Source organism: Euwallacea fornicatus, chromosome 19, assembly GCF_040115645.1.
Source record: "Euwallacea fornicatus isolate EFF26 chromosome 19, ASM4011564v1, whole genome shotgun sequence".
In the NCBI taxonomy this organism is placed as follows: Eukaryota; Metazoa; Arthropoda; class Insecta; order Coleoptera; family Curculionidae; genus Euwallacea; species Euwallacea fornicatus.
In genome coordinates this window covers 2,000,552-2,028,503 of record NC_089559.1, presented here as the reverse complement: position 1 = coordinate 2,028,503, position 27,952 = coordinate 2,000,552, and the positions used below count along the sequence as shown (strand labels likewise).

Genomic DNA, 27,952 nt, shown 5'->3' with positions numbered 1-27,952 from the left:
GGCCTAAACCCTATAAAAGGGCAGATAAGGTCAAACAACGGTGTCTATTGTTTGTACAACAAGGGCGCAGCTTATTTACCGACTTTCCATTCCCGCCTTTTGCGCTTTTCCAAAACTGTTTTGGTTTGCCGATAACGTCGGCCCGACGTAATAGATTTGATTTTATCTCGTTCTCCACGTTTTTTGTTCTGTTTCCTTTCTTATGTATTATTTAGTGTCGGAATGAGCTTAATTACACGGTGAATTATGGCGGAAATTAAAATCATAAAGCTCGAGAAAACTCGTGCTTTTTTCAGCAGAACTGGGATTGCCATCACAGTAAGAAACTGTAAACTGCAAATGGCCAGATCGAAGGAGAGAAATGCCCCTCTGGATGTATCGTCTGCGATTCTCATGTAAAAGTCTCGTACAATTTACTTTTGGCAAAGACATCGCTACGTTCCATGTTTATCTAACTTGCTTAGCGCGAATTTTTGGTGATCTACTGATTTGCACAAATCAGTCATTTATCTACTGATTCAAAAAAAAAAATAATAATAACGAGGATATGGTTAGGTAAAGGTTTCTGAAATGTTTGTTTTCTGTATCAAAATTAACATGTGACGTACTAATTTATATCTACATTAGTGCGAATTTTAGTCCATTTATTGGCAACGTCTTCTCAATTCTGTTTCTGTGCTCAACTATTCTGGATCCATTTCCTATTTAAATTAATTAAATTTATAGCAAATCAGTAACTTACTTCGGAATTTCGGTTAACAAAGTTTATGCTGCAAGTACTTGACTAACAATTTCGTTCTACTGATATGCCCTAATTTTCGTATTTTAATTGAGCTTAAATCCATTCTACTGATTTAACTACCAATTCTTTTCTACCCTTAGGGACTCATTACAAGTTTTGATCTTCATTATTGCTGAGTCCAAGTAATTACAAGTTATTCTACTGAATCGACGATTCTGAAGCATGGTTCTACTGAGTTCGAAGAAGTCTCAATTATTTCACTTTCGCTAAAGGACTCGCCGTTTCTCCCGAGCATAAGTTATTCTGCTCAATTAGTCAATGATTCCGTTCTACTAATCTGAGTCGCTTTCTTCTGAGTTCAGGAGAGTCCAATTTAGCCACTTGGTCAAAGAACGATTTTGTTGTATTTTCATTTCTGATTACTGTTTCTGTTGAGTTCAAATGAGCTCAATCCACACATTTAATCGACTAACTATCTTTGAGGCTTTCTGTTTAATGCATTAGCCATCTAATGTGTACCTCTATTCATAGTACTATTCCTTCGGAATTCTACCGTGAGATCTTTTAGTCGAGATAAGTTCTGAGCATTACATTCAACTCGACCTGTTCCTTGCAGATCTAGCCTAATTTTATATTTCCATGCTGTTCCCTAAAAATTCTATTCTAAGTTCCTTTAGTAGAAATGACGTATAACTGCTGCTGTTTTGAGTTTTCTACACCTTCGATATATCGTTCTGATTTGCTTTGCCATTCAGTAGATCTCTAATTTGGCCCTTTGATCTTTTATTTGAAAAAATCTTTTTGTCGTTAGAGCAATTCAAGGCCTTTACGAGCAGAGATCCGGGCGCTCTATTTGTATCGTTTATGAATTTTATTTTTTTAAAGTAATTTTTATTTATTTATTTGTTTATATACAAATAAATGGAATATAGAAAAAAGCCAAATAAAAAGTAGGAACGCAGCACCAGTATCGCATGGAGAAGTCCATTGCAATTTCTTCTTCGTTCAGTGTGTGCTTTGCTGATAGCAACGGAGGGACGCTTGGGGGAACGGGGCCGCCCAGGGGATACAAAATGGCGTCCCTGGGGAGAGGGTGGAATAGACCGAGGGGAGAAGACGTCTTATATGGGGTAGTGAACGAGATGGATATTTCCATGCAACTTACTGTGGGGATGATTTGCTTGAGCCAAAAGTTATCTGTCAGAAATTTACAGTAAATGTATAAAAATCGATCAAAACTTACCTGTCAATTATCACAGGATCTGAGGGGGTTTCATTTCGATTGCCACAGCTCTTCTTGTCACAACATCGACTGCAAAAAAAAAATTAATTATGATTCTGAGCTATATACCTGGACTCTAATGCATAATGTACATGGTCTTATGTGCATAGGGGGAGACGCTCAGGGGTGGAAGATTGACCGGCTAAATTGGGGTGGATTAGACCTGGCCTTATTGGAATAAATATTTAAATAGTTTTGTTTGCTTTGTCTTGAAAGACTTCCACCCCACAATGAAGGAGAGAGGATTTTTGTTGATGACAACGTTGCTTGATGATGAAGGTTTTTGGACCAAAACGTTGAAACTTTAGAAGCTTTATTTTTTAAGTATCAGATTTGCATTAACATCGACGATCTTAAAGTCCCCGAGATCTCACTCTGTATTAGCGGTGTTGCAAAATGTACCTGCTTCTAAAGAATTTTTAGCGAAAATATACGTCTCGCCGATATAAAAAAGAGCAAAAATCCGGCTTTTATTTCATTCCAACTTAACCGGATCAAAACTCAATTTGCACAGATGCAAAACATCCCTTATTCGTCTCTCTGCTTTCATTTTGTTTCGCCGAAGTTAAGAGGCATAAAACAATTTGTCAAAACCTCCCTGCGCTTAGTTTGTTTACAAGGAAATGAAGTGCTCGAATATTTCCCTTGGCGCAGGGCAACTTTTCGTTTTAGCCACTTTTCGCAAATGGGAAAAAATGCCTTTTAATGTTTCCAAGAACAGGTTTATTTCATATACTGGGTGACTCAAGAAAATCGCTCGGTATAAGTATGTTCCGTGAGTGTGATCCGAAGTAAATTTTAATAAACAACTCAAAAACCGTCACAGTAAAGAGACGTAATAAGCAGCGTTTCTCCTTAACGCGATAGATGAAGCTCTAAGAGAGAACTGGTTGATTGCACTCTTTGACTTTATCTTGAATTTTTTCCGTTATCTCTTTCTACTAACCTGCACATGATCTCGTGGGTAAGCAGCACTCGGCACATTTCTGGATTTTTGTCTTGGCCTTCGTAGATTATTGCCTGGAAATAAAAAAGCACAATTTAGTATCCATACTCTGTAGATTTTGACCTACATTATCACTAAATTTCAATTTCATCAACATCGGCACAACGTCTATCCAGCTCTAGTTAGGTGAGGAGGAAAACCTCCCACGCCAATGACTTCAGAGCGTTCCGCTATAATATAAGACGTTCAAATTTTAATCGATGTATAACCAGTACATATGGGCAATAATAGGAATTATTTTAATTAGAAAACCCAACTCTGCATGGTACAGTTTATGGCATTTTACAAGATAATCGCTTCAGAAAAAAATGCATATGTTTGTTGATGACGCGACGCCTGCCCCTGATTTTTACATATTTAAATCAATTCTGCCAACTTGTATGTGACACATGAAAGTACCGTACAAAACCACACCATAGGCGTAGCAGATGTAAAAGTTTTAATAATTTTTATCAAAAACCTTGGGTTGATTTGAAAACATGTGTAGTAACTATAACCGGTGACTTGTACGCCCCTGGCTTCCGTGGCAGCTCGTGCACTCCTGGTTTTTACTTATCTAAGACAGCGGGATGTATACTATTACTATGTGGTACTAGGCAGTATCACCCGATGTTAACCATAAGTGTAGCATAATTGCTGCCATGTGATTGTTTTATTTGATCAGGGAAGAGAACAAGCTGGCACATAATAAGCGTAGCATTTCTGACCTCTCGTACGCCCCTGGCTTTTTCAACGTATTTAAAGATTAATTCGGTACTTCTCTACAAAACACTTAACTGTGTCGATCGGAGATATTACACTTTTTTACAAGTCTGTTTATTTCCATCGTAAACAATGGCGCACGTTCGAGTAAAATAGTGTAGTAATTGCAATCGGCGCATGGCACACCCCTGAGTTATACTTACTTGAAACGTAGTTTTTCTCCTCGTTTACGCCATTTCGAAATACTATCCGGCCCGTTCTCCTTTCATCTAAATTAAACCGTTTTTTCTTCTATATAAAAACCGTAGAGAAGGAAGCATTTTCATTATTTTCAGTTAGAAAAAATGAAACGTCTTAATACGTTTCCGATGTTTTATATAGTTTTATTAATTTATTATTAACTAGCCAAAATTAAATTCGGCCCATTTGTTGCAGAAAATAGTGCAAATTGCGCCATTATAGTAAATCATGGGCGGAACACAATCGTTTTAATCAAAAATTATTTCGCGGACATGCTTCGGGTTTTATGGGTAAATGAGGCCGTACCGGAGGGGAACCACAGGTGTCAATGAGAGGTTTTAAATTAGGACGATTTTCTATTTTCGGGTTTCTTACCAAAATTGACGCAAATTCCTGTCCATAATCAGTTGAATTTCTATTAAAATACCAATCACATTTGAATAAAATAATTCAATTTAGAAAGAACATTACTGTAGATGCATTTATTTCATTTCCCAATTGAAATTATGCGCATTCAATTTGGAAGTATTTCCTCATTAAAATATATTACTGAATATTGAATATATTCCTAAAATTAACTTTCTAGTATATTATTATAGAAATGCGCGCTGAATTACATTAGGGGCTTAATGAAATAAAACGTATGCCATGTAACTGTCAACTAGTAGTAACTGCCAGTTAAATTTCTAGTTTGGAAATTAGATCCGATGCTAATACAAACCGAGGTAATCGCACCCCCATCTACCTGTCTTTTTCTCTCCTTAATTATTGGTATGTCCATTTACTAATTAAAAAAGAGATAGAGATCAGAGGGTAACATGCAAAGATGCATGTGTTGACTTCGAGTCTTTTGTAATTTTGTCATTAAAATGATGAGACTAGCGGTGTTTATTTTAGATCGAAATCCACAAGAATCAATTTTTTGAAACATCAGATAGTTGCCTCAGTTCTATCCCCGAAAGCAGCATAATTACCCCCATAGGCGGGGCAAATCCCTTTTTATCTCAGGGATTTGGATCCCTCAAGTCAGGGACACAAGGGGGGATTAGGATACTTAGCTTTAGAACAGTTGATAGATTTTTGTTTAATTGAATATGTAGGACGGATCCCTCTGTTTTGGCTGGCTTTAGGGGATTATTGGACCTGGTAACTTGCAGAGCAACATGTGTCCTTTAAGGTTCAGATTTAGGCACATTTCGGCAATAAAGAAAGTTTTTTCTATAGAAAACTTGCCCTATATTCTTACTGTCCCTCGATGCCACATAATCAACTTTCCCGACTCTAAGTTGCAGGAAAATATCGTGTAATTCCTGCGGGTCTAGTCATTTTCCCTGAAAATCACCGGAGCCCCACAGGAGAGCCCCGAAGGCGGCCTGACGATCTCCGTGCCCCAGTGGGGCTTTCGCGAACACCCAAATGAATTGTTAAGGATATTCCCTTGGGAATTTGTTATATATTTTTTTAAACGTTGCCTTCTGATTGAGGGCCGGAACATTATCAAGAACATGGTTAACATGTGAGTTCCTCACTAAGACGTTGACAACGGCTGTGAGTATCGCTTCAAATAACGAAACATACTAAGCGTAGCAGGGCCCTTGTTTACGTGGGATTCTGTCGCTGAGAATGCCTCGAGTTCTCGCCCCTAAAAGAGGTTCCGCCTGATACTCGTATCATGCATAATTGTGCCCTTAGCATTCCTTATTATCCAAAGTATATCTAATATCAGGGGTGGACCGGGCCCTTACCTGAGATCACCATTGAGGCGTAAATAGTCGGTTAATATTAAGGGCAATAGTAAGAAACTTTAACTGTTAAATTAAATCGAGAGTATAGTTAATTCTTAGGTATCCCCAACAGTCTAATAATCACCACTTTAATCCGGCTAATATCAGGGCCGCATTAACATGTTCCGTGACCATTTTCAGTGATCAACAGACGTCGTATTAGGAAGATTCAGTTGAAAAATAATCTTTCAGATTGTGAATATTTGTAAAATTTGTACGACTTAAAAAATTATTGTACGCCATTGAGTAATATGTTTTTTAGCGCTCTAAGTATTTTTTCCAAACTGGCAATTTTCAAACGAAGAAATTTTGAATTCTTTTTGAAATTAGTAAAGGAAATTTTATAGATTATTCGACTGGAGCTAGGACAAAAACATCGTTTTTCTATTAATTTTTGACAAATTTTCATAGGCAACAGAATTGTGAGGTAATCCACTTTGTTGCTCATATGTTAATACCTCCATTTTTTTTCCGAAAAGTGAAATTTTCCCACCTTTCTATAGCTAACCAGAGGTGCGCAAATAGGAATTCTAAGTTTCTACATGAAAGGTAACAACGATATTTCTGAATATCAATTTTTAGACAGTCTTCGCACATAAAAGCAGTATTATACGTCACTGCGTTATGCACCTAATAATACTTTAAATGTTTATGTCTAACACCTTAAGTTTTCAACTTTTCTGCAAAAGTTCACAAGCGAAGTGGAAAAATTGCTTATCAAACGCTAAAGTTCCAACTTTACCTGTAAAATTCCAGAGGCGTGCGGAAAGTGTTTTAAAATATACCTAGATTTCTTTCTTCACGGGACATCAGATAATTCGCTCATTAATTCCCTATTTTCGCAGAACGGTTACGCCGGATGTAACCAGGAAACGCCACAGTTTTGACGCTATTTTAAGTACAATACCCAGCGGCGCACAAGCGGTGGTTTAATGATAACCAGATTTCTGTCGGAAAAATCCTCCGTGATTTCAAATTATTGGAACTTTACCACTAGTAAGAAAACAAAGAGATATCCGTGTGCTTGACAGAGTGTTATGACCCACTTCATTACATAAATGTTACTTATCAGATTAAACGTGTAGAAGGGGATTTAATGGGTACGGACCAAATCCAAGAAAAGAAGGGACCTTCAATCTTCAATTTTTTGAAACGGTTCATATCTAAGAAAACGAAAGTACCCCAATAAATTTTTGACAGTTTTACAGTTTTTTGGACATTTGGGAGCTAAAAATATGCATCATCCAAAAGTGTGATTGATATGAAAGTGAATTCACTCGATGACGTATTCAATAACTGCAGCATTATGCAATCATTTTAAAAACACATGTCGCTGTGATGATGTATCACTGCATTTTTAACATGACAAGTGTCACATACATTTTTTATATTCCACTATCGCTAATGTAAATATGTAGAAGTATGAATAAAAGATTATTTATTATTTATCCAAGTTTTTTATGTTTTAAAACACTTTTTGATTGTTGTCCGGCTAGAGAATTTCTCTCTTAGTTACGGGAATTACACGTAGTCACAATGGAAAATTTGTTATTAATTTTATTTTTGCCGGTTAGGAAAGTTTCTCGGATTAAATCTCAACATCAAAATCTGCGTGGTTTCCTTCCAGTTTATTGAGGTTGAAGACCATAAAATTCTCTGCCATCGACAATGCCATCCACACAATCTTATAGAGCCCAGAGGACTTGTAAGACATTCCGTCTTAATTTTCCCCAACGGTGAAACAACAATTGCCACTAATCTTATTAAGACTGAGTTTCTATCCCTTTCTTACTTTTAATCTTGTTAACACTACATGACCGAGAGAATGTTTTGTTGTCTGTAAATTCCAAGGGCTAAATGAGTCCGCAGGGTCCAAAAAGTGCTTACTTTTGTTAGAGGTCTGGCAAGAATTTAGTCCCCTACTGCGCGCCTCTGTATTTGTATATGTAGCATACTTCAAAACCTGATAACGAACGCTTAGAGTAGAAAAGATGTGACGATTTTTCTTTTAAACTCATTGGTGTATCCTGGGGCTTAAGACAGTGACAGTTCTTCAAAAAAAATCTTTGAAATCCCTTTTTGACGCATCTGACTTTTCGTCTAGTTATTTTCCGGTGGTGCGCCTCTGAATTTTTGGAAGAAAAGCTCTAACCTTGAGATTCTAAAGCGGAAACTTTGCGACACTCTGACGACATGTTGGCGCATTGAGATTCGTTTAGCTGCGACGAATTCCCAAAAATTAATTTGTGAAAAAATTCCTCTTCCAAAGTCTCGAAGGAAAAAATTGGAAAAAAAGTTTCAGTTTTTAATCTATTACCTACCTAAAACGTACAGGGTGAACAATTTAAAATGGTCTACCTGCAATATCTGGAATGGATTGTTTTTTCGGAAAACCCCGAGGCGCGTCAATTTTGCTTTTAAAGGTGACATTTTTAGATCATAAATTCGTAGGTGTAGAGTCGTCCCCCTAAACGGGGTGGCAACCCCTTCGGGAATCTTAAATGGCACGAGAGCTTAAGTGGCACATTAAATCAAAGGTATTTCAATTCTCTTTGTAAGTATGTTGAAATTTGTTTGCTCCGCCTTTAAATATTGTGAAAAAACGTTCTAAAACATCGTTAAAATGAATCGGAAAAAATCATTTTAAAATAATTTTTTATTTAAGTGTTCAAATTGCGACCCATTTATTTCCATACAATAATAAAGTCTTTATTGAAGCTGTTCCCGAACATTTTGTAGCATTTCAGGCATTATGTCACCACATGTTATCACTATTCGATGACGAAGACCTTCTAAAGAGGTAGATTTCGTTTTATGAACAACAGTTTTTAAAGGACCCCGTCGTTTTGAACGGTATCCATAACGTGAGGGTAGATGAAGTCTTGAATCGGAATGGGGTGAGATTCACCCCTTATGTCATAAGGTAGAGAAAAACCTCCAACAATATGACTTCCCAAAAGCCCAGCCCATACACTGAATTTTTCTGGATACTGTGAATGCCGTTCTTCCATCGTTTGAGGATTCACATCACTCCGATATCTGTTACAGGAAATTGGGATTGATCAAAATGCTTTCAATCATCTCCTCGCAAAACTGTGTACGAAGATCTGGATCATTTTCACTGAACTCATAAATGAGATGCATCTTATAGGGATGGAAGTTATGCCTTTTTAAGATCCTCTGAATGTCACTGCGTGATATACCTGATGTCGCTTCTAGTTCTCGGATGGTTGAAATAGACTTTTCTTGATTTACAAGATCCAGTGCAATATGCCCCAAAATTGAAATCTGTGCAGCATCGTTCGTAATGATGTCGCCTTTCGTGTTTTTTTTTTTGTTAGCAACGGACCCAGTCTCCATGAATTTAGACGTCAAAGTCGTCACGTAGGGATGGCTCAGGTTCTTACCGCGATGCCTTCCATTAAAAATTCTTGTACTTTCTCGGGCTATTTTATTGTTTTCAAAATAAATGGTGACAATTTCAATCCTTTCTGCAGTGACGTAAATCATGATGCTTTGAATCATCGGATGAATCGACAAATTTCGCGTTACAATTCTGATCAGCGTAAAATCGGAACGAAACCCATCGCCTTATCTTAATAATTCGATGATAAACATCATTATTTGTAGTATTGGTGACTTTATTAACGCATTTTTCGATTTATCTCATCGATGTTTCAAAAAATTTCTTTTTACAATATTTAAAAGGGGAGCAAAACAATTTCAACGTACCTGCAAAAAGAATTGAAATATCTTCAGTTTGATGTGTCATTTAAGATTCTTGGAAGGATTGCCTCCCCGTTTGGGGGGATGATTCCAGACCTACGAATTTATGATCTAAAAATGTCCCTGTTAAAAATAAAATCGATGTGTCTCGGGATTCTCCGAAGAAAAAAAATCCATTCCAGATATTTCAGGTGGACTGTTTTAAATGGTCCATCCTGTCTAAACCACTTTTGATACGCCTTGGCTTTTTCATCGTTTTGATCAAACACATTTTGGTGCGCACAGAAAACGGCTAGAATGTTAAAACCCTTTGGCGTGATGTAAAGATATTAAAGATTTGATTTTACATCGAGAATTCAAACTGTGTTTGAATGTTAAACGTCCCTGGTTATAGCGGAGTTAAACATACCTTGCAGCCCATTTGAGATGAAAACGTCCCTGTAATTTTTGCGTTTATAACTCGATTTTAAAGAAGTGAGGCTCAAAAGATAGAGCATAAAGAGCTTTATTTATTTTGCAACAAATGCTTCGTGAGGCGCCCGACTAAAGCATACGATAACTTGTTTTCAATGTCGAAAATCGGAAAAAGGGATTTTTTTTGAAAAAAATAAGCACGCCACTTAATTCAGCATTCTTTAAAATGTGTACGTAAAACCTCCATTAAAAACAACAATTATACCACGTGACATAGAAAAGAGAACACCTAGTAAAAATGATTTTATTTAAATGATTTTTGGTATGCATGTTTTTATATGGGAACACAAAAAACGATTAAATTTTCAGCCATATTTATCAATTTATTTACAAGTTATTAGGAATTTTATTTTTTTTTACTATAAAAATTGCAATAAAATATCAACAATATGGCTGCAAAATATCATTTATTGGTGTAGAGTGTGCCTTTAGATTAATCAAATATGTCTACACGCAGAATGCGGCGAAATTTTCATCAATTGAGCAAGTTCGAGAGAGGTCGAGTAGTGAGTCTACAAGAGGCTCATCGGTCATTTGGGGAAATCGCCAGTAAATTGTACCGTAGTTTAAACACTATAGCGAAATGTTACCATGATGGTTCCAAGAAAAGCAAACAGGCAGAAGGAGAGGTACTGGACGCTCCCGAAAACCTACAGAACGTCAAGATCGCCGCCTTCGAATTATGGCCCTAAGGGATAGCTTCGTCTCAGCGAAGACGCTGGCGGATTGGTGGTTTGCTAAGTATAGAAGGCCCATTGGGAGTCAAACCATTTATCGCCGGATAAGAATTTTTGAACTGATTTCTTACCGTCCCCATCTTGTGTTACCCCTCACTTTACATCATCATCAAAATCGACTGCAGTGGTGCAGAGAACGGATACATTGGAATCTGGAATGGGATAATATCGTGTTTAGTTACGAATCCAGATCCTGTGTGGGAATGCACGATAGTCAGGCAAGAGTAAGGCGAAGACGGGGTGGAAAACGAGACCTTTAGTTTACGATACACTGGCATGTCCACCAGAATGTTGGGGTCATGATTTGGGTTGCATATCATTGCATATGCTGACAGGTCGCCTTTACTTTTCATTAGAGGCAGGGTAACAGCCTCACGATTCATCCAAGAAGTCCTGGAACCTTATCTCGTGCCTTAACTGGAAACTACTGCTAATCCAGTTTTTCAGCAAGAAAATGCACGACCCCGTATGGCTAGGATTACTATGGACTTCTTTCAACAAATTTCAATCAATTTGCTACCTTGACCACCTCGGTATCCAGACCTCTCACCGACTGAACGTGTATGGGATATTGTAGGAAGAAAGTTGCATAATTTGCTTCATCTCCCACAAATCCTAGCGGTGCTATGTCATGCTGTCTAGTTAACCTGGAATGAGATCCTCCAAGAGGAGATTAATCATCTCATTAGATCGATACCTAGACGTATTCAGTATGTATAAGACACCACGGAGACCCGACAAATTATTAATTTTTCTTTGGTTTTCAACATTTAAATTTATAAATTTTTTTAATACAGTATTTGCTTTAGTTGAGCAATATGCATACCAAAAATTATTTAAATAAAACATTTTTACGGGGTGTTTTCTTTTCTATGTCACGCAGTATGTTAATCATTTCAGAGAAGTTTATTTTATAGTTGCAAATAATATTATTGTATTAAAATAGTTATAAAAACAAATAAAAAATTAAATAAATAAACTAATAAATTAGATTTTGAAAGCTTCCCCTAGCCCACTCTATAATTCAATTAATTTATTGTATCTTTTTGAAATATTCCTTTAGGCATTTTTCAATTTTGTGGAGTTATTTCCTCACAAGCTTTGCGTATGCAGATTCCAAAATATTCAATGTCGTGAGGAAGCGATTTATAAAATTTATGTTTGATCAAGCTATGCAGAAAAAATCTAATGACGTCAGATGGGGAGAGCTAGGAGGCCATTCGATTAATGGACTATTGCGGCCTATCTATTGATTTTCAAAACGGAAATTTAAATATTCTCTCACAAAAGCGGAACAATGAACAGGACTACCATATAATTGAAAATAGATGTTTCTCAAATAGGCGAGTGGCCAGTGGTCCAAAGCGTCCATCACTTCTTGCTGAGGAATTCTGGAAAATTTGGACTATTTAGATTTTCATGCAAACCACCAATTATATTATTTCTGACAAAAAGGCTGAATTCATTTGGCATTTGTCATTAAATTGAATCAATTTTAATTCGTTTTTTATAGTCATTTTGATACAATAATATTGTTTCTAACTATAGAATAAGCTTCTCTGAAATGGTTAATAATTGTTTTTTCTTATGAAATTTGGTAAGTACCCATTTTCCAGAACGCAGAACTCAGTGCTTATTTTTTCGAAAAAAAACAGCCTAATCCTTTTTTCCAATTTGTACATAGAATTAGTTATATTAAGCTTTGGCAGCGTGGGTTAAAAAACAATTTTTATAACCCGAATAAAGCTTTCTATTTTCTATCTTTTTCTAGTTTTGTTAAAACTGAGTTATAAATGGAAAAGTTACAGGGGTGTTTCCATTTTAAATGTTTCACACAGGATATTCAGAGGTATGAGGACATTCATATATTACCAAAACATAAAAAAATCATTGGCGTAGCGCAAGAATTTACGGGATGTCAACGTTTATTAGAACTAGTTCTCTTTTTATAATCGAGGAGCTTGCAAGCCTGTATATTTTATTGATTCAAAGCATGTAGAATTGTTCGGAAATGAGATACACTCAATTACAAGGACCCATTAGCCTAGAATAGCCAAATTCGCTTCACTTCTAAATTTCTTTATCGAGTAGTAATGAGACGAGAATTTTCTTTATGCGGAAGAGATGGAAATTATTGTCGATAGTGCTGTTGAGGCTCGTGGTAAGGAATAGCAGAAAAATGCCGACATAATCTACTGCAATGACTCACAACCTCAAATCCATTCTCATTTCTCTTGCAAGTGAACAATTAGTTTCTTTCCCCAGTTGAAGGGCATAACTAGATTAAAACCCATCACTGACCCCATAATTAGATAAAATAATAATTTTATTTGGCTAATCTGCTCGCGTGTTGCATTACGCTTAATTTTTGCAAATTTATGCCATAATTACTGCCCTTAAACACAGTATCTTCGCGCCGAATTGTAAGGGCGTATTGCCCTTAAAATGTTTTCGTATTTCGTCATGGACCTACTATGTCCTAGATCGTCCAAAATTTTACCCTTCCAATTAACCAAAATGTTGGATTAATACTTTCTGATTTCTTCGAATGTACCATTCAGAAGAAGAATTATATGTGCGGGGCCATCTTAGTAGGTGTATGTTCCCGAAATCGCGTTTGTCAGGGGTTAGTTTTTCGCGACGATTTCCGGCCTTGGACCATGCCTAAACGGCTTCTCCACTCTCCATTTCCCTCTGGAGACCATCGATATACTTTTATGAATATGCACAAGCGCCTGGAACAAATTAATTTAAATACGCGCAGAGAGATAGCCAGAACGGCATTACGCCTGCTTCGGCCGGACAAGGACGCCTACAGTTTCCGAGATAAGAATGCTAATTCCCTTGGGAATCTTTACGATTTTTAATATTAATTTACCCTCAAAAATGTTCTCAATTATATGACAAATTTTTAATTACTATATAAGGAAACTCCTCGATTCTTCAACGGCACCCACTTAATCATGCTTTAATTTCGCAAATTAATATGACTGTGAAAGAGCTCCCTAAGGAACACTTGGCCAGGTAACAATACTATTAACTTGGTGGAAAGATGACGTCTGGGATTCATAATAATGGTAGTCAGCCTGTAAATTATTTCGTTACGTAGTACATATTAAATTACTTTGCCTGTAAAGAGTCGTCTTTGGAGTTTGGTTTCTGCTCACTGAGATTCTAGATTTATCGCTTTTGTAGGTGGCAGTGAAATTTTTACCAACCAATCATGAAGAGCAAGCATTTTTTAAGCCTTAAATTTGATAAGTAACATAATAATTTTAGCAAAACAAATGGGTCTCCTGCAGCAACTGGGAGGACCTTTATTACGCCATTGATTTTCTGAAGAAAATTTCTGCTAAATAGTATTAACCAGTGGTTACATTCTTTTTTTAATGTGCAAGTTTGTTTTTATAACTCTCAGCCATAGTTAAAATCATTCTAACACTGCACGCGCTACGCCAATGTTCCTCCAGAGGGAAATGGGAAATAAGGCGAAAATTACGTGGATAAATTTGAGCTCTGAATTTGCAAAAACAACATGGACGTACGAAGAATCTGCTAGAGAAACCTTGCAACACAATTTCCTCAAGTTTTCTTTATAAAAAGTCACGAGTTAATACACCTAAACTACGCCAATGGTTACCTACTGATATTTTCCTAGATTATATAAAAACTCTTATCTCCTGTGTGGGGCGTAAAATTGTGACTTGGAACAGTAAGCAGACAGAGGCGTACGACACCTAATTCTTATTACTGCAGAAAATTATATGCGTCGCCATGATTTACACATGTTTCGTAAAAATACTAAAACAACACTTTGGCTTTTTTAGAGTTTGGTTCCATCATTGATCATAAAATAGCACAAAATTGAGATTCAAACCAACAAAAACCATAGGCGTGCGAGATGTCAGTAATAAAAGTTACTAAGTCGTTTCTGAAAATCGATAGAGTTCTCCTGAATCTCATAATCTTCGTTGAAAACATATAAAAATAAAAGTACTTGAAGTGCAACAATGATTTTTTGTTGGAAAGAACTTCACGTATTTTACTGAAGTAAATGAGCTTGGAACGGTTCTTCGTAGATAACCGTGGGCGTATGAGGATCAATGGCATATCAAGACGCAAAAATGCATCCTGCTTAAAACGAACGTTTGTTTAACACTAAAATTCCTCTAACTTCAACGAAATCCAAAAGACAGAATTAAATTCTCGCGGATGATTGACTAAAATTAAATTTAAGAAGTTAAGCGGCAAAGTTCTCCCCTTTAGCGTCGTGACGCCGGCGTCGCGTCGGCAAATTTGCGCGAAACTGATTTCGTTAGAGGCAATTTTTAACAACCCGCGGACAAATTGCCCGTTTTCAGAACCTCATAAATTCTAAATCCCGCTAAATTTAATATCCGGATATTTATGATCGGGTTGGAAACAGGTAAAGGCTGACTTTTCCTCCTTCCTTGGATCAACATGCAATTCTCTGCCTTGGATGCTTTAATGCACACACAAAAATTCACGTGCACAAGGGGCTTATAAAAAGAATCCAATTCCGGGCTTTATCATCTAAAACAACGGATTTTTGAGGGGTCCCCGAAAGTGGCAAAGGGCCGCAAAGGGCGATTATCGCGCCACGTGATCAACACGTGGCTTTACAATGGAGGAAACAGTTGCGCCCTCGCTGTTTCCTTATCGGATACTGATTTAGCCCATCTACAAACATTGTTTTGTATGGAAGGCTATTTACATGATCATTAGTCGGACGTATATCCTGAAATATGATTCCAGTTTGGTAGTTATGGCCTTAAGGGCTCAAAAGAGAAGGATTGCGAATGGGTCGCAGCGGAAATAATTTTGTAAAAGTTTCAAAGTCAACTCTTCGCACACCTTTGGTTTTTGATGATATAAATCGCAATCTTGCGAATATGGAGTAGAAACGTGAAGAGCAGTTTAATATAAAAAGGAGGTGTGATACAAATATTAAAAAAAAAATTAAAATAATGTTATTAAAGTCCCGTGCGCCTGTGGTTTTAACTAACCCGAATTAACCTGAACAGAATTATTAGTCGTATCAAAAGCATTTAAAAAGGCTTAGTTCTTAAAAACACACGGTATTGGCGACCGCATTTGAAAAATATTTTTTTTAATTCTCATCTAAATCTCGCCCGCCCCTGATTTTTACTGACAAACTATTTTAAAATACGCTCAAACCATATGTAATCTATATGTGTAGCCCTATAGTATAATATATACTACGTATTTCACGTATTTCACATTACGCATATAACAATGCCTATGTCATGCGTATCTTAAGCGTAACTGAAAATCAACGGCATATATGGTGCATATTGTGCGTGGCGAATCTGAACCTCCCAAACGTTTTCTCGTACTCAACAAGACTATAGATCTCAGCCAACGAAAGGTGAAGGAGTAAAAGTTCTTTTTAATACAGATTGTATATACGTGATTTCTCACCGAGAAGAATGTCTCAACTTCAAGGAATCCGGAGCCTCTCTTGCATAAAATCAGGGAAAAATGAAAATTCACTAAGGAAAAACAAATTACAAGCTTAAAAAACTGAACCTAAAAAAATCCCTTCTAGGTCTAGAAACTAAATCGGAAACAAAAAGAGTTTCCATAAATTGTGAAACGGTGTTGCCGTCAATCCGTGTACGTGGTGGATATTTCCCGGGGGGTCTATTAGATTAGCATTATACGCTTTCTAACTTTTAAACTCGATATGAAATTTTACTTTTTAATGCGAATTTAACGAGACGCAACGCCCGGTATGTTTGACGTAATCTGTTGTGAAAACTTTGTGATGAATGGAGAGTTTTCCCGTTTCAGGCTCACACAGGAAATCGTCCCAAGAGGTCTAGTGCAATACTTCACTCTAACAGTGCTTCAAGATGAGTCCAAAGAAGTAGCTAATACGAGGGGGACTACGTAAATAACGTTAAGGGCAAAAACTCTCCGCATCGACAAACCCATTAAACTAACTTAGAAACTCACCTGCTTCGTAACGGAGTCGATAAGCCTGACGTAGATATCCTGCTCCTGCCTGACTCCTGCGACAAAACAAAAGCGATATTAGTTATCTAACATGGCGACATAAAGCAAGCTTATACTGCTTTTAGGCTAAGTTTTACAATGGCCCCATAAAAGCCATGCTCTATAAAACAGGAAGAATGTATAAGGTATGCTTAGAGGGTGCTTGCGAGGAAAATTGGAGTTCTGTCATTAGTTGATATGAAGCGTCAACATCCTAAATATGCCTCTTTGTTGTCATATGTCATGGAGCAACTGCTAGATGTTAGTTATCATTCGTCAACTGACACCTGCCATATGTCATTTACGATTCACAGTTTTTTTCTCGAAACAACCAACTTTAGCAATAGATGTTGATATCGATGAGACTACTTTCGGTAGATTCGCCAAGGGATCATAACGATTTTGATTCATCGACTCTGTATAATTTATTCTACTAATCTGCAATGCATCTTTGGTCCAAAGCAAGGCAATCCGCAATCCAAGATGTGGTGGTTTTCGGAATTAATTTGCGGTCACCTCGGGTCAGTTTCCTTGACGGTGGTCGCGGTTTTGCTTTGGCACAGAATTAACTGGACAATAATAGAGAGGAACATTTCTCGGATTTGATGTCAATGGAGAAAATAAATTGTTGGAAATGTAGAGGTGCAGAATACTGACGTACAAACATTGTACATTTGTAAATTTTTAAAATTAAATTTTAAGTAAATCATCAAGTCTGATTGAAATATATTACACTACTGGCTGAAGTGTGATCTACCGCATGTAAACATATTTAGGGCAGACTGTGGTTTTGCCGCGCGCATTGTACGGTAAAAAGTTTTAACCCCCGTAAATTAATGTCACATGTGTCAGTGTCAAAACATTTGCGTGTAGTTAACATTGACATGCGTGCGATAAACACATTTTTATGCGTGTACGAGTTAAGAATTTATGGTACGTTAATATTTAAGTTCCCAGGACAAATGTTGTATCTGACACGTGCGAGCGTAAACGGCTTGTCCGCGCCCGATTGCTGGCTGGACGACGCGGAGCGGAGTTCAGCCAGCGCGTGCGGCAACGCATCACTTTTCGTAGCCGTTAGGTAAGTAACTACACACTACGTTTAATTTTTTCTGCAGTTTTTCATCAGATTTGTTGTTCTATTACAGAATTTCCACCTGGTTATCAACAAAGTTTTCCTTCAAACCGATAAAGAGTGTTGCGAATTCTCTTCCTAAATGCGAACGACCTGTCGTTTTGTCGCTCTTCCATATCCTTCCTCGGAGAGCGTTCACCGAGTTATTTTATTACAAATAAGGACGAGAATAGTGCTCCTCTGGGCCTGACTGAGGTGTGCGGCTCTAAATGAGATATAGCACCGATCTTAAGGTTTGTTTCGTCTATATTACCTATCGCGTCGCCTCGGAAATCTTACGACCCCTCTGCCTTGTAACGAACCGACTTATTGTTGTAAAGGAATTTTCTTTGTACGTAAAAGAAAAAGAGGTTTTTCAGAACCAGAAACTGGGTTAACCCAACCCATACGAAATTCATAAACCACATCGAGTGCAGAATTGCGGTTTACAATACCGTTTTAGGCCTAGCACAAGAAAAAACTTATTTACACTTGACAGAGCGGCTATTTGTTGGGACTGCATATAAGGAAACGTGCAAGAACCAGCAAACGCCTGCTGAATCCCAAATGGGAATTTACTAGTCACTTCGGCGGTTAATTGGCTTTGGTGGTCAATCAGACCCGCAGGAATTTCGTTTTGCTTTGTGGACGACTTTTGAAAAAAATCTTATTGTGTTTGATTTGATGACGCTAATATCAGGCACCGTGGATCACAGATCAATGAAGATCATTATGACACACGATTTAGAGTGTTCGAGTTCCTTCTACCGAACCACCGGAAAGCTTAATTAACTCAGACTAGAAGGGATTTAACAGTACTGTCCTTTCTCCATAGCGAATGGCGAGGACCCCATAACCTACGTGTCTTTAACTTTGGTAAACTCTGGTCGTGTCTTTGTAGAATCATCCCCCTTGCCGTACTCCCACGGGGGTATCTTCACATATAACAAGTTAAAAGGACCATGAGAGAATTCTTTATTTTGCTTATGAAGTTGCACGATTCTGAATCCTCTCCCAGCGCCCAGGTCTTCTATAGAATTGCTCCAGATCTGAGACCAAACAAGCCCCCGCAAAGTGAAAAGATCTACAAAACAACAGGGCGAGCACTCTCATTTCTATTTTTCCAGAGCTAGCAGTACTCCAGAATAAAAAATCTTATTTTTTTGCTCTTCTTGCTTTAGATCTCAGACTACTGCAGGTCGATGACGTCATAGCAGGAACTTCTCCTATGCAACTAGAAGCATTACTTTACTCTTTCTGACCATCCAACATTCCTGCTGGAAGTCCTCAGTATTTCAAACCAAAAACGACCTTTTGAAACTGAGAGGACTTGCTACAGGAGTCAAGAAAATTGCGAAAGGATATTCCATTTTCTCTAAGAAATAAAAGAGTTTTGACTATTTCTAGAGTTTTCTCATTCATATAACTCTTAATATGTCATATGAAGGAGGACTTCTTAGGCTTGTTATTACTCCAAGAAGTTTCCCTGTAGTAGATTCACGACCCGAGGCTGAAATTTTCCCTGTGGAATTAGAAGGATATTGGGCAGTTCTACTACTCCTCGCAAATTAGGAATTTTTCCCACGTAAAGTATAAATTTTACACGGAATCAAAGAACTACCCTAGATGTACTCTTCCTGTTCTTGCCGCAGGAGGATTCAAAATAACCATTTGTGGATGCAACGAGAGGACCTTAGTACCAAGGAGAATAAAACTATATACTGGGGCTTGAAGACGTATGCAATTATTCACAAGAAAAATCCGAGAATATTAAGCCTTTTAAAACTTTATGGCTCACTGGGGCTCTACTTAAAGGAACCCCATAGACCGGTTTCGATGTAATTATATCTCGTTAGATCGATTCATATCAAGTCAATTAAACGCAGACAGAAAGCGGTAATGTCAACAAGTACGTTGGCCCAGCAGGAGAATATCCTACCAGCGCCATCTGCCGTGCTAATATTGCTGCACCTCGTCGTAGTAGATATTAGTCTTCTCAAATATTTCCTATGACTATTTGTACTCATGTTCATTATTGTCGACTTTGCCCACTAAATCCTGCTGTTTATATGTATCACACGGAAGATGGCGCTGGTTGGATATTTGCCTGCCAGCGCAATATTCTTCTTGCTTATATTGTCGATTTCTGCCTGCGTCTAATTGACTCGAGATGAACCGAACTGACGAGATCTAATAGGACCGAAACCGGTGTTCGGGATACTCGAGCTGATTAAACACAGAGTTGGAATGAGACGTAATAGGCCTTAATCTACTCAAACTGATAGTTGTTTCACATTAGGAAGCAAAAAGAGGGAGAATGTGTGGACATGTTTGTTACCGTCCCCGTAAGTTGAGGTAAAAATGCAATCTTGGAGACTTGAAAGAAAGCCCAATTATAGACCGAGTTTTTTTTTTTTGGTAAAAACAAAGACAATAAATGACATAAAACATAATGGCACTGAGACGGCTTGCAGGTCCAGTGGAAAATGGTATATTACAATTACAAAATATGACTTTCGACAAGTACGCCCATACATTTGCTCTAGGACTATACATAATACGGGTACAAACGCTAATTAAATTATTAAACGATTTAATTATTATTGACATCGCAAACCGCTCTCGCACAAGTTGTGCTTCGACAGTGCACTATTTTATTATTGACAGTCAAGTATATGCAAAAACGATAGAACAGAGTAATATTCAATTCCATTAATAAATAATTACGACACCTCTGCATTCTTCCCCTACTCATCGCTTACCTAATAGACTAATATAGGTGATAAAACATGCAACTGATTGATAGCTGGCAAACAAGTTGTCAGTCATGAATCTGGTCTCTGTCATTGTTCAAGCATTGCCATCAGCTTAAAATTTTGGAAATAAGCTAATCGCATATTTTTAACAATGTTCCAACGGATCACTCTAGAGCATCTAGTCTCTGGAATATCTTCCAGAATTATTGAAAATGGAAAAAAACAACAATGAATCCGCATCTTTATGGTCAAGTTTCCTTGGGATAATTCTAAATGGCACTAAAATTTTGAAATACACCTTCCTGTCTGAAGCGGAACTGAGCTTTCAAATCATATTTACACCCTTATAAAACTTTGGCCATTCGGAAAATCTTATTGGCAGTTTGGTAAGCCAAAGAATTCTAATGCTATAAATGGAGGGAACCTATTATCCCGGGAGTGCTTTAAGGAACAGTAAAACACTCCTGGAGGCAGCAAAGTTGACATTGACACATGCAGAAATACTTGCAAAATTACAGAATCAGCCAGAATAAGTTCTAGTTAGTTCAGGTTAGTGTAAGTCCTGGAACGGAAACGATCCACAGGTTTTTTTTTTAATATTGCAAGAGGACAGTGTCCCTTAGAGTGGACATGGGAGGTTCCGGATTTATTAGTGCCTGTATTGTGTCAGTGACATCATTTGAGAAACATCAACGAGATGGATAGCGTATCCCGGATGGATAAAAACCGGACAACATAAATATTATTCAATTTCAATCTTACACAGCTTTTTTCGTTTTATATCGATTTTGATTATTATTTTTTTAATAAATCGTGAGCGTTTTGATTTTAACCATTACCGGATATTAATTTGACCAAAAGTTGTAATTATTTTGTTGTTATACACGATGAAACCAAGAGGTGCTTATTGATCTAGGATTCTGAACGTCCTGTGGACGATTCGGAAAGCGCTATGATTTATTTCGGTACGTAACTGTAAAGCTTAATGTTTCCTTCACATTTCTATTTTTGATTCATAACAAAAAAGGAATTCGAATTTTTTTAACGAAAAATATAAAAACGTGTCAAACAAATAAACAGTAATAAAAATAACACTTTAATTAAGAAATATTAGTTATCAGCAATTACTTAGATGAAATAAAGATACAAAGATTAAATTGACCTCTTCGTAGCCCTGACCTAAACCCAATTGAGCATGTACGAGACATGCTAGGGAGACGTACAAAAGACAGCTGGAAACCATTGCGGACCCTCGAGTAGTTTCTCTTGAAGAGTGGGAAAATATTTCGCAAAGACTTATTACGAATTTTGTCCTAAGCTTACCTCGGTGCATGGCCACTGTCCTTAAAGCACCAGGAGAGAATGCCCGTTATTAGCGTTTATTTACCTTCAACTTCGATATTTATTTGTGTTGTCCATTATTTTTTATTTATTTGTCGTGTTTCGATTTCCTTTTTGGTAAATGGCATATTTTGCAAAAAAATTATTCCTTTCAGAATACATGTATCATGAATGAAAAAAAGAATATTACGGAAATATTTGCACAACTGCGTACAAAGATATCTCATAATGTCTTCAGATTCTTCTACAGGGTGTTCAGAAATATAGATCAAAAATCACCTTTTGGTTTCAACTTGTACAATGACAAATCAATCACGATTTTTAATGAAATTAATATTCAGCAATGATTAAAATGAACACGCCTACAATTTGTCAAAAAAATGATCAAAATCGATACAAAACAAAAAACGATGTAAGATTGAAATCGAATAACATTTGTGTTGTCCGTTTTTATTGTCCATGAGTCACTTCGTACCATCCAGCAAGCAATGGGTAGAAAAGTTCTGGGGATAATTGGACAATCAAACGACCATGTCCATCGGCGGACACGGCATTTTGGCAGCTACCTGCAAAAAATATGCAAAGCCGATCCCCTTTGGTACGGGGAAGAAAAAACGGTTCGGGACATGCTTTGATCTTCTGTAATAGAATTTTCGACACGGGGCAGAAAAGTTGTGCGGTGTTTCAGTAAATAACGAGTATATCGAAGGGTTCTGTTGAACAGCGGAAAATTAAGAATACCGTAAGCAGCATGATGAGGGAAATAATAGAATAACAGCGCATCGGACAAAGAGGCAGAAGTCTCTGATGGATACACTTCTGTTGCTCGAGGTTGGAGGACGCGCCCTCGTTGAAGCTTCCACACCTCCTAGAGCGGATGGTCAGATTCGCGAGAGTCAACTCGAGTAGCCAGTCTCCTTCTTGATGACCACATCCATTGATTTCCTCTAGACGGCCACTTCCGACTTCAAACTCGTTCTAGATCCAAAATAGCCAAACACTTCACTCGTGCTCACGTGAAATATTACGTTACGCCATTAAGGAATTCTAGACTTAGCCGTTTACGCAATAATGAAATCCAGCTCAGGTACCTGCTCGCTCGTCTCGCAAAGGCGATTAATTAATTAGTTTTACTGAATGGTTTATCAATTGTCAATTATTTCTATTGACGGCGCGCTCCTATGCCTTTTCGGCCGATATAGAAAAACACCATTTACACTTTGGTGCCGGCTATTTGTGCACGTACTTATATGGCGATCCGCAACAGTTACGGACGTTTGCGGAATTCCAAGTGAGAGATTTTTTCCTCGCTTAATTGTATTTAGTTAGCAAATCAGTCAAGAGTTTGGCGGCTACTTGCTGCGCATGGCAAGCGACAATTAATGTACTTACCGTTGACGAAGAGAAGCTGCAGTCTGTATTGGATACCGTTGTTGGTCTTCTGACCGTCTGCTTCCTGGAAAAAGTAGAAATTGGTAACCTGAGATTTCAATACGAAAAGTTACGTAATATAAAGCAGAGCGAAGGAATCTGCACATAACTGAAATCAGGCCTGCTCGAGCACAAACTGCAAATTTCAATTTAGGAAGGAGCCCCTTAAATGCAGCGCGCGCCACTGAGATTTACGAAGCATATTAAACTGGAATTTCGTTACAAGAAGAGATGTAAGATTTCCATCATTATATAAATCATCAAACCAGGGGGCGTAGATAGGGGACAAAATTATGTGTACTGAAACGAAATTGTCACTATTGAAAGTTGTGTTCGCTAGTGAGCTTTATGCAGTGCGAGAGCGTAAAATATCATGTACTTGACGACGTTACTTAAGTACGAAAAAAGATCTGTATGAAATCCGAAAAAGGACGTTTATGGCAGATGCTTCGTACGGACAAATGCATATAAACATCACGGGAATATCAATTGAAATTCTCAGAAATTGAAAAAGAGGTCCGAATTCTCGGATAAAAAAAATCGTTACTGGGGCTTTAGTTCTTTGCAACTCGATTCTGAGAGTTGTCAAGTTAACAAGATAATTATTTCATGATCGCAGAACTCATTTCACGATTTGGTCCTTCGGTTGGGACCGAAAACCGGCCACTTCCAACCTAATATTCGTCCTTCGAACCGGTCCCCATTTGAAGAATTAATGGTATTCTACAATCCTTCAAGTTAATTACTTCAAAAAACACTCATAGTGCTTTTCTCTCTTCAAGGGGAACTGTCTTTTCCATAATAACTGAAGCTCGCTATTCTCCAAAACCCGAACAAAATCTTCATCTCCGTTTCCTGCAAATTCAAGTCCAAATGAAAGCGACTCACTGTTTAAATAGTGTAATGATATCAATTTAACAATTTCCTAGTTGCCATTTCCATGAAAGATACAAGTTACGAGTCGTAACTGAAACGGCGGTAATGTAGAATTTTAGCGTCTGTGGCGTCGTTTCCATGGCAGCGCCGCCACGCTTCAAAGTGTACAATAGCGAAAGTGAGAGGAATAAATACCAGATCCAGTGACGTAACTGGATTTAATTTCCCTTGCTGGAATTTCGCTCTTCTCAGCTACAACTAATTAAATCCGGTTCTCGTTACCTAAGTAGCTAAAATATTTCTGTCATCTACAAGTACTGGATTCGCCGGGAACTAATCGGATTCCGTTAGTTCGAAGATTGGTGGGGACTGATCATAGCCCAGCTCCAGGGGGAAATTTTCAAGTTTGTGAGATGTTCACGGATGCAGGATACGCCACTGCCCCTCGGGAGTTTCGCAACAAGAACGCGGGAGTTTAGGTAGAAGAGTATTACACTACCGGGGAGTAATTGCGTTTCACGCTGGGCATTTATCATAAAAGGGCTATTTTGAATATCCTGCGTAGGGAAAGCAAACTCGAAATTAAGTTTCATTGGCAGAAATTCGGATTGGTAGTGGAGTGTCGCCTTTATATTAGAGCGATAATTCTGCAGAGTGTTGTACGAGCCCAAGGATTTTTAATTTGTAAATAAAATGGTTGATGATACCACAAAGTACAATCGACGTACAGGTAACAAACACGCTCGAAGGACAGAGGACGATATAAATTTACTTCTCGAATCGTCGAAATTAGTGGAAAATCATACGCTGAGCAGAGGTTTAAGGGCTAAAAGTACTGTGGACATTTCCGCAAATGTGATCTAGTTGATATAATGATAAAATACGAAAATTACTCAAGTGTAAGTTACCTAAGTAATGGAAATCCTTCGCTGCTACTCTTCGTGAAAGAATGAAGACAATGCGAGATTCCGACAATTGTCGACTCGACATGTGATAAGTAGCAGAAGTGAGATATGGGGTTATCAAAATCTTAAAGTTTTCTCTGCAACCTGGAAAACTAGAACATGGATAAGGCAAATAACAGGGCTGTATCAGCATCGAGTTTAAGAGCATTACCCGAAGGGAATTGTTTATAGTGGAAGCGAGCCAGTATTTCAAAAATTTTACCTCCGAAACTTGATTACTCACAGGAGTGAATTATATGCGCATTGAAAGCTTAAAGTTTCTCCCACACACTGTCAAATTTGTACACTAATCGGGCAGATAACAGTTCTGTATCAGCCTCGAGCTTAAGAGCATTACCCAAGGGAAGGGTTTGTAATAGAAGCGAAGCCACTACGTCGAAAATTCTACCTCAAAAACTTGACTATTCATACAAGTGAATTATATACGCACAACATATTTGATTGTATTCTTTGCCTATGTTAACCGAAACTAACCTTAATTTGAATGTGGTTGCGCTGCTAGGGACAATTCAGAAGAGAATAAAAAATTTATTTATTTCAATACAGCTTCGTTTTAAATAAAAATTTCTTGATTTTGGTGAAGACTTCTCATGCGATTCTATTGGGTGTTATCAGCTTTAGGAGCGCTTTCAATACCGTAAAAGTAGGTGCCACGTTAAATACCGCGGAAATTCAAGACGGCATCACAGCACGTTGGCACGATCAATTTAATATTTTTTTCTTAGGGCAAAAGAAGATGGGTGATTTCGTTGGAAATTTTCATGTATGTAGCACGACCTGTCATTTATGAAAAGGGCGACTGAATTGAGAATATTAATTGATGTCCAAAGCTGCAAGGTCTTAAGAAGCCCATACATTATCAGACCAGTTGCGCGCGCGAGTGGTTTCAAAAATGTTTAAAGTATTTTGTGTGAAATTGAGCAACGCGTGACGCGTTGCGTTCCACTGCGGATCATTTTTCCATTTCTGCGTGATACCAATCAGTGAAATACACTGAATAATTATTGCGCAGCACTCGTTTGGTAGTGTATCGGCCCCAATGTGGCTCAATAAATTCAGTGATTATCATGTCGAAAACGAAAATTGCAACGCAAGAAAACCAGGAAAATAAACTATTTCTACAGATTTCCTTATATCGACCTCTATTTCGCTATTACGAAGTAAGTTATCGTGAAACCCGAAAACGGATTCGGGCACAAACAGGAATTAACAACAAAGAGTGAATAAATTTCCGGAGTCGTTTATCACCCACGGGCTAAATACCGGTATCGATAACACGGTATAACGGACATTATTGTGAGATTTATTAAGATACATTGACCATGTAGATGGTGCAAGCAAACGCACCCTGAACCATACAGCAGTAGACTAGTAATTACATCTTCCCTCTAATTGAGTTTTTATCAAGACTGTACACGTAGTAGAAGGTCGAAACACGCCCATCACTTGCCCAGGCGCACCCTCAAATAATCCATAAAAAAGTTATTTATTAAAAAAGAAACCGAAACACATTCGTTTAACGTGTGCCGCAAAGTAACATGTTTATGTAAACAGTTTTTTCGATTAATTTTCAAGTCCTCCAACGTGTTTAGATAATGGAGAACATGGAGAACTGATGATGGATAACGATAAGCCGCTTCAGCGGCGATATTTTAATCACCCTTGATGGTTTTAATGGCAACACGAGTTCTGTTTAGGTTGTTCATTTTTTCTTTTAAATTTCGTTCGAGGGGCTGTTCAGGGCGCCATCGCTCTGGCCAATAGAGGATTTTCAGTCTTAGGAAGCGAGTGACAGTCGTCAACGGAAACTTCAGAACAACATAGAGGAAATGTTCATTTGATACTTAACGTTAATTTAATCCAATTTCCGACAAAGACTAGTGCTTCATACCTTTCTATGCACAGCATGTTTCGTTTAAAGTGACACAAGTAATTATCTCCGAAACCAAATTAAAAAAAAAAATGTTTCAAACAAACGTTGCTTGCTACGAAAAGAGGCCTCCAACGTGCATAAGCAAATTTTTACTCAAAGTCATTTAAAGGACGTTTTAAAGCTAACTCTGGTTTTTGTAATAGAACACACATTTTTTTTTGGTAAACTTGCAAAAAGTTTATAAATTAAGTACTTTTTGGTGGAAAAATCTAAAATTTCTCGTTCTTCAGATATCAACAAAAATTGAAGCGACACACTCAAAATAACACATGATTTAAATAACAAAAAAAACTTTATCAGTGGATAATGAAAATTCACAGATTCTAAAAACGAATCCAAAATTACGGTAAAATTATTTTTAAAGGTTTATTAGCCGCGTTTTCACTAAAACAAGCCCGTATTTTTTTTCTATCGGTTATTGTATTTATTTATAAATTCCAAAGAAAACTTTAAGACGAAGCTAATTATTTAATAAAACTAAAGTTCTTAATTTAAAAGCGAAAAATCGAGAACTTTTCTAAAGCAAACAACATTCAAATGATGTTAGCTGATGGAGAAAATGGTCGAAACGACGCTGAAGCTTATCGGATTTATGTGCAAAGATTCCCCGAAGAGAGAGCACCTAGTCGTCGAACTTTTTATCGAATAATCGAGAAATTTCTCGAAAATGGGAACGTAGAGGTAAGTGAAAAAATACACGCAAGAAATGCCACCAATGAAAACAATCAAATAGCTATTTTAGCGGCTGTAGCTGTTGATCGCCATGTAAGCTGCCGTCAGTTCTCAAGAGATTCGGGCATTTCG

At 37.6% G+C, this 27,952-nt stretch overlaps 1 protein-coding gene across 11 annotated transcripts in view; it reads right to left on the bottom strand.

Annotated features, from left to right (window-relative positions):
• The window catches only part of kn (EBF transcription factor knot), a 91,523-nt gene that overhangs the window by 43,603 nt on the left and 19,968 nt on the right, over window positions 1-27,952 (bottom strand). For all 11 annotated transcript variants that reach the window (XM_066293565.1, XM_066293573.1, XM_066293569.1 and 8 more), the window contains exons 4-7: window positions 23,336-23,399; window positions 16,694-16,749; window positions 2,971-3,044; window positions 1,986-2,054 (exon numbers count right to left, since the gene is read on the bottom strand). In XM_066293565.1, the coding sequence (XP_066149662.1) occupies window positions 1,986-2,054; window positions 2,971-3,044; window positions 16,694-16,749; window positions 23,336-23,399 (263 nt within the window). The remainder of the gene's footprint in view (window positions 1-1,985; window positions 2,055-2,970; window positions 3,045-16,693; window positions 16,750-23,335; window positions 23,400-27,952) is intronic.